The following is a 12,236-nucleotide window of genomic DNA, read 5'->3' as shown; positions in this document are numbered from 1 at the left end:
ATATAAAAAGTGGGTTGAAAAGAACTTTCTCAACTAGTCAAGAATTCCACAAGCTGTTACAAAAAACTGAAAATGGCATAAATATTTCAGTCTGGGGGTGGTTGAGAATTTAAGGCCCATGCTTATCACTGAATATTATGTAGTCATTAAAAGAATAAATAAATCTATAGTGTTGATGCAGGAGATTTTTACTCTCTCTCTCTCTCTCTCTCTCTCTCTCTCTCTCTCTGTGTGTGTGTGTGTGTGTGTGTGTGTGTGTGTGTGTGTGTGTGACTGAGGATTGAACCCAGGGGTATTCTACCTCTGACCTATATCCTTAACCCTATTTTTATTTTTTATTTGGAAACGAGGTTTCACTAAGTTGCAAAGGGCTTCATTAAGTTGCTGAGGCTGTCCTGAAACCTGCACTCCTCCTGTATCAGTCTCCCAAGCACTGGGATTACGAGGGTGCACCATTATGCCGGGCTACTCTATATTGTTTAATGAGGAATGAGAAATACATAAAATCCTGAATTTTGTTTTATTGTTTATTATTTTTTTCATTACTGGGGAATTGAACCCAGAGGCATTCTCCCACTGAGCTACAACCCTTTTATTTTGAAATGAGTCTTTTTCTGTGTGTGTGGTACTGAGGATGAAACCCTTCTGCCTCTGAGCTACACTCCCAGACCTATTTTATATTTTATTTGGAAACGGTCTCTTAAGCTAGCGAGGCTGGCTTCAAACCTACGCCATCCTCCTGTTTCCACCTCCCAAGCACAGGGATTACAAGCGTGTGCCACCAGGCCCGGCTGAAAGGGGGCCTTTTAAAAATTCTTTATTTTGAAACAGGGTCTCACTAAGTTGCAAAGTGCCTCACTAAGTAGCTGAGGCTGGCCATAAACGTGCGATCCTCCTGTCTCAGCCTCCCAAGTACTGGGATTATAAGTGTCCACCACCATGCCCAACTAGAATACCCAATTTTAAAACCTATGTGTGGCCAGGCATGGTGGTGCATGCTTGTAATCCCTGCACTTGGGAGGCTGAGACAGGAGGATCACACAGATTCGAAGCCAGCCTCAGCTACTTAGTGAGGCTCTCAGCAACTTAGTGAGACCTTATTTCCAAATAAAGTATAAAATAGGTATGGGAGTATATCCCGGAGGTAGAAAGGCCCCTGGGTTCTACCCTCAGTACCAGACAAAACAAAACCTATGTGTGTATTAAAAGATACTGAGCACATCAGATTGAATGTTAGAAACTAAATAGACCAGAAGGAGAAACAGAAAGAGATGAGAGGATAGAAAAAACTGACTATTGAAAATAACAAGTTCCACAATAGTGACAATTATATATAAAACACTATATGTGTGAATACATATAAAATTTTATAAAATATGAATATTTTATATTTACATATGCATGTGCCCATATATTGAAAGTGTATTAATACATTTTGGGGTAAAATATTTCAGGTGATTTTTATGCTTTCCTATATTTTAACAGGAATTATAAATATTACATAATGAGAAATAACTTTTCAATAAGGAAAAATATGAATGATTTAAAGCACTGGCAGTATGAAAAGAATATTTCTTAAGTTTTCCTGGCTAAAACATGGCATACCAGGAGAATTTTTCAACATTCATGACCAAAAGATGTTTCACAGTCACCTTCAAAATGGAGAAAATACCAAAGTCCAACATTAATAATTGTCATGAATATTTTAAGCATTTTGAAGTCAGGGCCTAAATCTAATTTTTAACACAGTTTCCTAGTGGCTTAGAGCATGCCGGGTGCTTGATCAATCCTCATTACTTGACAAGCACATTTCAAATTACATGAGTTATTACATTAAAGATGCTATTATTTCATACATAAATGCTATTAAGAGTAACATCTCATCTAAAAAAGAATATGCGAGCCAGAGAAGGTTCAATGAAATAATTTCACTATGAAATTTAATCTGTCACAAAAGCTGTAATAAAACTCTAACACGTAACAGTGTTTTTGTTTCTGCTTTGAACATATTCAGTACATGTGGTCTTGTTACCCGCACTCCCGGAGTCTCAGGACTGTGTGCTATCTACACACCCAGGACAACTCCACTCAGTATCATATCTACTTATCGTTATAGGTACAAGAGTCAGGACATTAGCTACCAATCAGAAACGATCATAAGTCATCTCCAGGTCAGGCCCATCTTAAAACTCTTCACTGTCTGTTGAAATAAGCGAGGCATGGTGGCACATGCCTGTAACCCCAGGACTTGAGAGACTGAGACAGGAGGATCACAGGTTTGTAGCCAGCCTCAGCTACTTAGGCCCTCCACAATTTATAGAGATCCTGTTTTAAAATAGAGTATAGCTCAGAGGTAGAATGCCCCTGAGTTTAATCACCAGTAACACACACACACACACACACACACACACACACACACACAGGCACACACACATACATATGCACTCTGACTATAACATGACACTGTTTTGCAGAGAAATATAGTTTTTAAAAAATAATTTTCCAGGCCTGCTTTTTTATTTTTATGTTTGTTTGTTTGTTTGTTTGTTTGTTTGTTTGTTTTGCAGGACTGGGGATGGAACCCAGGGGCATTCTACCTCCAAGCTTCACCCCTAATACAATTTTTTATTCTTTATTTTGAAACAGAGTCTCACTGCACTGCAAAGGCCCTCACTAAGTAGCTGAGGCCGGCTGCAATTCGTGATCCTCCTGTCTCAGCCTCCCGAATGCTGGGATTACAAGTGTGTGCCACCATGCCTGCTTAGGCCTGCTTTCTTAGCAGGGCAGTGGAAATGGATATCCACAAGCTATGTGGAGGGCTGCTTTGTGAACATCATAGAGTAGCCTCAAAAGGGCAAATGAGCGCCAGGGACACTCTGGGTAGAGGGGGGAAGGGGGCTGCCACCCCGGATGCCTGAGATCCAGAACCCCCACCGGGTGCAGGGACTTCTCACCTGCCATTCTTTCAAATGGTAGCTGCTCTTAGGTAACATGTGAATGAATCATATTATACATGTATTCTTTTCAAGTAAAGTACTTACCTGGACTAATAAGTGGCCTGAATTAGGCAAACATGTGCCACATTTCCTGGTGTTCTCATTCATTTGCTTTATCAAATTCATCAATATTTCCATGGCACCTTGGCTGATCATTTCATTGAGAAATCTTGGATTTCCAGAGATGAATTTGATCGTCCCCATACAGTACAAAAAAGCCTCAGTGTTACTTTGCAGGTCTTCATTTCTCAGGACCTCTAGTAATGATTCTGCCAAAAAGATGAATTCGTGTAAGTATCTAACAGCTGGAGAGAAATATATTAGAGCACTTGTACGTGAACATCAAATACACTTTGTAAAATATGATTGTCCAGAGCTACATATGAGCGCTCGTTAAGAGTCACTCCAGGAAGAAAAGCTTGCTTTTAGCTATGACAAATCTCTGTAGTAGTAATGACAGAAAAAGGGTGTAATTATTAGTACATAAATAAGGAAGTATTCTTTTATCTAAGTGCTATTTCTTGCCTCCTACTAATATTTATCTGTCTTTAATTTTATAAAATTTCCCAGTTATTACAGAACACTAATAAGTAAAGCAATTTAAGAGTAAAATTTCAACAGACTTTTAAGAATGTATTTGTTGCTGTATTAAGGGGAAAATAAATCAAAATAAGAACGTAAAAAAAAAAAAAACCACCTCAATCACCATACAAAGGAATAACTTGATTATAACACGTACCCTTTCCCAAGACAAGAACACCCATCAAAGATACACAGCTCCTAGATTTCAGCAGTGCTGCAGGCAGCTCTAATGAGGGCAGTTGTGCAAATCTCATATTTAACTTTATGGGGTGCTTTTGGTACTGGGGCTTGAACCCAAGGGCTTTCTACCTCTGAGAAACACCCCAGCCCTTTTGATTTGAAACTGAGTCTTGTAAGGTTGCTGAGAATCTCACTAAGTGGTTGAGTTCTCCGTCTCAGCTTCTCAAGCACTGGGATTACAGACGCGCGCCTCCGCGCCCGGCTCTCATACTTGACTTTCTAGTCGTCATTGTGATCATTTGTCAGATTTGTTTACAGTCTGCAGTTCTCAGGTGCTTCAATGTTAGACACCTCCTTCAGCGCTGCTTATATCCCTGTCTGCTAAAAGATGCTGACATTATTATCTAATGTTATTCAAAAAAGACTGAGAGTGTTTTCCATGTGGCTGCCTTCTCTCGTATCAGCAACATTAATTCATAAAATATTTCCACGTAGGTAACTATCTAAACATCCTAATTTCTTAGGAGTGTGACAAAAATTAGGCATTATTAGCTAGGTAATTAGAATGTAATAAAACTTCTCTCCCTACTACATATAAAACTTTTTGTTTGGGTTTGGTTTTTGCTATACTGAGGCTGGAGCCTGAGGGCACTCTACCACTGCATTATATCCCGGCCCTTTTTAATTTCTATTTTGAGACAGGGTCTCACTAAGTTGTCCAGGATGGTCTCGAACTTTCACTCCTGCCTTAGCCTCCCAAGTAGCTGTGATTATAGAGGTGTGCCACTGTGCCTGGCTGATATTTGAAACATTTGATGTTAGAGTTCTGTAAGAGTGACAAATGTATTTCAATTTTTAGTCATTCTTACTATATCAAAACTCTGAGTTTCATTCCCAGTAAACACACACACACACACACACACACACACACACACACACACCTATTTAAACTAAATTTTCACTTATGTCAAAAACTATTAAGGGGTCTTTTTCTTAATAATAAATCTAAGCCAGGTGTGGTCATGCAAGCATGTAATCCCAGCATTTGGGAGGCTGAGACAGGAAGATCACGGTTTGTGGACAGCCTCAGTTACTTAGTAAGGTCCTCCGTAACTTAGTGAGACCCTGTTTCAAAATAAAGAATAAAAAATTGGGTAGGGGGTGTAGCTCAGAGGTTGAATGCCCCTGGGTTCCATCTTCTTAGACCCAGGGAAAAAAAAAGTTAATCTATGTCCAGGGAATAATTTTTGTGTGTGTGTGATTCTGGGGATGGAACCCAGAGGCTTTCTACCTACCAGCTATATACTCCTAGACCTATTTGCTATTTTATTTGGAACAGGGTCTCACTAAGTTGCTGAGAGCCTCACTAAGCAGCTGAGGCTGGCTTCAAACCTGCACATTCCTCCTGTCTCAGCCTCCCAAGTGCTGGTATTACAAGTGTGTACCACCACGCCCGGCTGGAAATAAATTTTTTAAATAGTACTTTGTACACTGGTGTAATGGGACCTACTTGTAACCCCAGTACTTGGGAGGCTGAAACAGGAAGATTGTAAGTTCAAGAACAGCCTCAGCAAATAGTAAGGCTCTCATTAACCTAGTGAGACTGTTTCAAAAGAGAAAAAATAAAATAACATAAAATAAAATAGGCCTGCGGGGTGTGGCTCAGCAATAGAATGCCCCTGGATTCATTCCTCAGTACAAAAAAAAAAAAATAGCACTTTAAGCTGGACATGGTGACACACGCTTGTAATCCCCGCGCTTGGGAGGGTGAGACAGGAGGATCGCGCAGGTTCGAAGCCAGCCTCAGCTACTTAGAGAGGCTCTCAGCAACTTAGTGAGACCCTGTTTCCAAATAAAGTATAAAATGGGTCTGGGAGTATACCCTGGAAGTAGAAAGCCTCCAAGACAAAACAAAACAACAACAAAATAGTACTTTATAAAGTTACAGAATATGGCTATAAGCATTAAAAAAGCAAAAACAAAAACCAGGCTGTCCTACTAGGCTCCAAATGCTGCAGTAGGCAGAATGTGGAAAACACTGAGACGGATGAACAAAAACAAATTTCACACGACTTCTGCGTTTTTGTAGAAAACAAAGGATTCCTGGCGTCTCTACTGAGGACTTCCGTTTCCAGGCTTTCCCTCGCCCTCCATGGCCTCCTTGGCCCAATGATGGTACTGATAACACTCACCCAGAATGTTGTCACTTTGAATCAGAGAATCATTCTTCTCACTCCTGCTAATTTTAAATATAAGTTTGCAGACATTAAGAAGATTCTTTCTACTCACTTTAAGCTGTAAAGAAAAAAATAAAATACTTCCATTTTTATTGCAGAGGGAATAAAGGCATGCCAGTGTTAAAAAGCACAGACATCATATTAAGAGTGCAGCAAGCACGCTTTTATTATTTGCTTATTTAGGTACTGGGTGGGTTGAACCTGGGGGCATTCTTCCTGTGAGCTACACCCCCAGCCCTTTTTAAACAGGGTCTCGCTAAATTGCTGAGGCTGACCTGAGACCTGCAATCCTCCTGTCTCAGCCTGCCAAGTACTGTGGAACAGCAATACAGTTCATATTACGCAGTCATGAAATAGTGTAACTGTGAACATTGTGCTTAAAAAGAAAAATACCTAAGCCAGCTATGTATGTGCATACCTGTAATCCCAGTACTTGTAGGCTGAGGGAGGAGAATTGCAGGTTCAAAGTTAGCATGCTGTAACTTAGATCATGTTTCATAAGAAACAAAATAGGGCTAGGTGTGTAGCTCAGGGGTAGAACGCCCCTGGGTTCGGTTCCCAATATCCAGTATCTCTCTCTCCTCCCCCCCACACACAAAAAAAAGAAAAGAAAACAAAGAAAGGACATCTACAATATACCGTTAGACGGAAATATTATGTGTCCTCATTGCAAAAGCGTAAAAATGTTTTGTAGGAATGAGATCATCTAAACAAATAAATATTTCTGTGTGAGGATAACATACATGTTACTATTTTACTACTAAATAAAACTATTTTTAACATTACTTTCCAATACATTTCAGTCCGTTTTTTAAAAAAGACAATAGAGTGTGTGTGTGTGTGTGTGTGTGTGTGTGTGTGTGTTTGTGTGTGTGCGCGCGCATGTGCAGTCCTGGGGATAGAACCCAGAGACATTCTACCTCTGAGCTACACATCCAGCCCTATTTTATTTTTTACTTGGAAACAGAGTCTCACTAATTTGCGACAGGCCTTACTAAGTAGAGATTAGAGATTCTTCTTCCTGCTCTCAGAAGAAAGGAAATGGGAACTTAAAAAAAGTTAGGACTAGGGCTACAGCTCAGTGGTCAAGTGTTTGCCTAGTCTTTATAAAGATCTGGGTTAAATCCCCACCATGGCAGAGTGGGTGGTATGTGTGGATTTAGTGGGTGTTTAGAACAATATTGTTTAAAGACTCATAATATTCTTTAGAAAGCAGGAAAATATTGCCATAGAGATGAGATGATGATGATGATGATGAATTGAGGACTGAACTAAGGGGCATCCTAACTCCATACGAAATCCCCATCCTTTTTATTTATTTTGAAACAGGGTCTTAAACCCTGTTGAGGCTGGCCTCAAACCTGTGATTTTCCTGTCTCTGCCTCTCAAGTAATCAAGGGATTATAGGCATGCACCACCATGCCCGGCTAAGAATATTATTCTTTTTTTTTTTTTTTTGGTGGTACTGGGGTTCCTGGAAGCCCTTCTACCTCCGGGCTACACTCCCAGACCTCTTTTTACATTTTATATTTGGAAACAGGGTCTCCTAAGCCAGCGCGCATGGCTGGCTTCGAACCTGCGCGATCCTCCTGTCTCTGCCTCCCAAGCGCGGGGATTACAAGCGTGCGCCACCACGCCCGGCTAAGAATATTATTCTTAAGATTTAGGAATATATTTGAATCAATAGGAATATATTTGACCGTCTCCCATTAGATGTAAACTCTTGAAGCAAAAACCATGATTTATTACTGTGTCATCTGTAGCATGTAGTTTATAGTTAACAAAATTTGCTGAATAAATGAATGAATACAATTCACTCCCCTCAAAGTCTTAGCAATTTTAGTGAAAAGTAGCAAAAGAAAAAAAAATTACTGGTGTCAAGAGTTTTCATCAAGCCGGGCATGGTAGCACATACTTGTAATCCCCGCGCTTGGGAGGGGGAGACAGGAGGATCGCGCAGGTTCGAAGCCAGCCTCAGCTGGTTTAAGAGACCCTGTTTCCAAATAAAAATATAAAATAGGTCTGGTAGTGTAGCCTGGTAGTAGAAGGCCCCTGGGTTCCACGCCAATCATTCCAGCATTTGGGAGGATGAGACCAGAGGATCACAGTTCGCAGACAGCCTCAGTTACTTAGTAAGGCCCTCTGCAACTTAGTGAGACCCTGTTTCAAAATAAAGAATAAAAAGCAGGGTAGGGGATGTAGCTCAGAGGTAGAATGCCCCTGGGTTCCATCTCCCCAGACCTGCAAAAGCAAAATAAATTACAAAATAACAATAATTTAAAAAAAGGAAAGACAAACATGCCTGTAATCTCAGTCCTTGGGAAGCTGAGACAGGAGGATTGAGGGTTCAAGGTCAGATTCAAAAATTTAGTGAGAATCTGTTTCCAGATAAAAATAGGGCTGGGAGTATAGCCCTGCCTGAAGTAGAATGCTCCTGGGTTCAATCCTTGGTACCGAAAAAAGAATGTCATACAACTTCCAGTCCTGTTATATAGGATAGGTCAGATTTCATTCAAAGCAAATCCCTACAACTTTTCCATTGATGACTTTGACACATAAACATTTAATAAAATATGACAATATATGCAAGGGTTGTAGAATTCCTCGTAAAGATCACCACTTCCCCTCCTCTTCACTCTGCTTTCTTTCTCTGGCGGTTCTCATCTGCCCTCTGGTCTTTCTCCTGTTACAGTGCTAGGCTGGCTGGTGTGCGTGGCGGCGGGGGAGGGGGACTATTTTATTCATTTGTATTCCTAGTGTTAGGAAAAAAATCCCTAAAAAGTATTCAGGTAGGGCAGTTTTCTTCTCAAGTTAAAAGTAGTATTATATTGCTGGGCGTGGTGGCGCAAGCTTATAATCCGCGCACTTGGGAGGCTGAGACAGGAGAATCACATGGGTTCGAAGCCAGCCTCAGCTACTTAGTGAGGCCCTCAGCAACTTAGCGAGACCCTGTTTCCAAATAAAATATAAAATAGGTCTGGGAGTATAGCCCGGAGGTAGAGAGCCTCTGGGTTCCACCCCCAGTACCACCAAAAAAAAAAAAAAAGTATTATATTTTATTTAAAACAAAATTTACCAAATTAAAGAAAGAGAAGTTTAAAAATAATCCATAATCCTACTACTATAATCAAAATTGACATACTTTTTTTGTTTTTTTTGTTTTGTTTTGTTTTTTGGTACTGGGGATGGAACCCAGGGGCCTTCTACCTCCGGGCTACACTCCCAGACCTATTTTTTTATATTTTGTTTGGAAACAGGGTCTCTTAAGCCAACTGAGGCTGGCTTGGAACCTGTGAGGTCCTCCTATCTCAGCCTCCCAAGTGCGGGGATTACAAGCGTGCGCCACCACGCCCAGCTTCTTTTCTGTTTGTACCCCTGTGTCTAGGGTGCTAGATTTTTCTCCCTTCCTGAAATTAACTGCATTCATAATGACATATATGTGCATTCTTTGAAACAGTCTTAATATGGATTGCTATATTTCTGTAAGATTTTTTAATATAAAAATAAAAATTAAAATGGCTATCTAGCAAACCTCCATTTAACCACAAAGAATGCAAGAAATCTGAACAAACATGATCACTCAATGTTTTTGACTACAAGTAATTTTCTTTTTCTTTTTCCTTTTCTTTTTCTTTTTTGGTGGTACTGGAGTTCCTGGAAGCCCTTCTACCTCCGGGCTACACTCCCAGATCTATTTTTACATTTTTATTTGGAAACAGGGTCTTCTAAGGCAGCACGCGCGGCTGGCTCCGAACCTGCACGATCCTCCTGTCTCTGCCTCCCAAACGCGGGGATTACAAGCGTGCGCCACCACGCCCGGCGACTATAAGTAATTTTAAATGTTCAAATTGTAATATTAGACTGGTAATGGAAGTAAATATTGGTTTAGGGAAACAGGAACACTTTCTTAGTTTTTGGTGTGTCATATATTAGTCTTCTTGGTCCTTTAGTCTTTGCTGATTTTTCAACAGTTCTTATGTTGTGGTCTTTAGACAGTCTACACAGAGCCCCATCACTAAGGCCTAAGCTAAACAGGACCCTGCCTGGAATGTCACGGGAGGCGTCAGGAATGTCAGGCGGTAGATGGGAAGTTGGACGCCTGGCCGGTCCCTTCTGACCTCCTGGCTTTGTTAATCAGAAGGCACAACCCACCCAATTCTGTGCTCTAGAGTTTGACCTAGAAAGTCTCCCCTTGATTTAGGAAGGTGGCCACCGTCACCCAGAGGGTCTTATCTAATCCTTATCAAATCCTCTTCCAGTTAGAATGTGTTCACAGCCTCGCAGATAACAGCCTTTTTGCCTTAAAATAGTTCAATTGTGCCACGCAGCCAGGCGCTGTGGCACGTGCCTGCAACCCCCATACGTGAAAGCTGAGGAGCAATTGGGATTCGAGGGGGACTAGATGACGGAGGAGAAGCCCCTGTGAGCCAAGGTGGCCTAGGAGAGGGCGGGGAGATGGAAAAATAACGAAGGAATACTCCCATGGACATTATGTACATACCTAAGAATACCAAATGTCAACCAGTACTTGGGAAGTGAGACAGGAGGATCATAGCAAATCAGTGAGACCCTCACCAACTTAGCAAGAACCCGTTTCTTTTCCTTTCCTTTTTTTTTTTTTTCTTTTTGGTACCGGGCACTGAACCCAGGGCAGTCTATCCCTGGGCCTCAAGCCCACCCATTTTTAATTTTTAATTTTGAAACAGGATCTCTGAAGTTCTTGCTAAGTGGCTGAGGCTGGCCCTCAAACCTACAGTCTTCTTGGTGAGACTCTGTTTCAAAATAAAAAAAAAAAAAAGAGGCAGAATGTCCCTGAGTTCAATCTTCAATACTAAAAAAAAAAAAATGTAGCCTTCCTGAAAAATTATATCAAATATATAGCCAGAATATTCTGCCTATAAAAGACTTCATCAGCCCGGCGTGGTGGCGCACGCTTGTAATCCCTGCTCTTGGGAGGCGGAGACCGGAGGATCGCGCAGGTTCGGAGCCATCCGCGCTGGCTTTGGAGACCCTGTTTCCAAATAAAAGAATATAAAATAGGTCTGGGAGTGTAGCCCAGAGGTAGAAGGGTTTCCAGGAACCCCAGTACCACCAAAAAAAAAAAAAAAAAAGACTTCATCATCGACATATGGACTGGTAAACACTCTCACTGAACTAAGTAAGCCAACACTTACATTCTCTGTATTCATTATGGCTTTACATTAGGGGAATTACGGGGCATTAACAGGAAGCCTTTTCTCTCCTGAAACCTGGTGAACAGAGCTCCATCTCGTGTTCCTGCGGCTCCCTTAGAACATTCTACCAAGACGGTGGCTTATCTTTTGCTTCCCACTGTTTATGGCTGTAACCACAGAACACTCCCCTGGAACAATGACAGCGTTGTTCTAGACAGAGCTTCTACAGACTTCTGTTTGGTGTCTGGCCTTTTCTTCCTACAGTTTGCAAGAGCCCTCGATGACCACTGAGGGACCTCCCGTGACCGTGGCAGCCGTTTTCCTCTTTTGCGCAGAGCCCCTGGTCACGGTGTCTGTGACCCACATTACTTCAGTTATTTCTTAAATGCTTTGACCGAACCCAGCAGCCGGTAGAGACCTTCGGGCAGAGGCTGTGGCCTACTGATCTCCAGCTGTTATGTGAGCACCTGTTGTGAATGTTTGCCTACTGTTACTTTTTTTTTTTAATTCCTTGCTTTTTTTTTTTTCCTTTCTTTTATTTTCCTTTTTCAAAAATCTAGTCACAGCCAGGTTGTGGCATAGGCTTGTGATCCTAGGACTTGGGAGACTGAGGCACGGAGGCTGTGGATTCGAGGCCAGCCTCAGCAAGTTAGCAAGGCCCTTAGTAACTTAGTAAGATTCTGCTTCAAAGCAGAAAACAAAATAGTGCTGGGGGTGCAGCTTGGAAGTAGAATGACCCTGGGTTTAATCCCCTGTAACAAAATAATGTGATAACAATAATAAAACAATAAATAAAAACCTAGTCACATTCCAAATTTAAGCTATTTCTATGTACTAAGCCTTAGTTCCTTACATAATACTTTTCTAGTCCCATTCTGTGGTACCAGTTGATTAACTCAGTTTTTAAATTTTGTATGTGTGTGGTACTGGGGATAGAACCCATGGGTCTTCTATCTCTAGGCTACACCCCCAAACCTATTTTATTTTTTATTTGGAAACAGGGTCTCACTAGTTGCCGAGGCTGGCCTCAAACCTGCAATCCTCCTGTCTCAGCCTCCCAAGTATCG

General features: G+C 41.3%; 1 protein-coding gene across 1 annotated transcript in view; it reads right to left on the bottom strand.

Moving 5' to 3' along the window:
* The window catches only part of ARMC2 (armadillo repeat containing 2), a gene marked incomplete at its 3' end in the record, with an annotated part of 126,053 nt that overhangs the window by 61,713 nt on the left and 52,104 nt on the right, over positions 1-12,236 (bottom strand). The window contains exons 8-9 of the mRNA XM_080699876.1: positions 5,951-6,053; positions 3,042-3,265 (exon numbers count right to left, since the gene is read on the bottom strand). Coding sequence (XP_080556002.1) covers positions 3,042-3,265; positions 5,951-6,053 — 327 coding nt within the window. The remainder of the gene's footprint in view (positions 1-3,041; positions 3,266-5,950; positions 6,054-12,236) is intronic.

Source organism: Muscardinus avellanarius, assembly GCF_963383645.1.
Source record: "Muscardinus avellanarius genome assembly, chromosome: 8".
NCBI lineage: Eukaryota > Metazoa > Chordata > Mammalia > Rodentia > Gliridae > Muscardinus > Muscardinus avellanarius.
The sequence above is the reverse complement of the archived record's forward strand: the minus strand, read 5'-3'. Positions and strand labels throughout refer to the sequence as shown.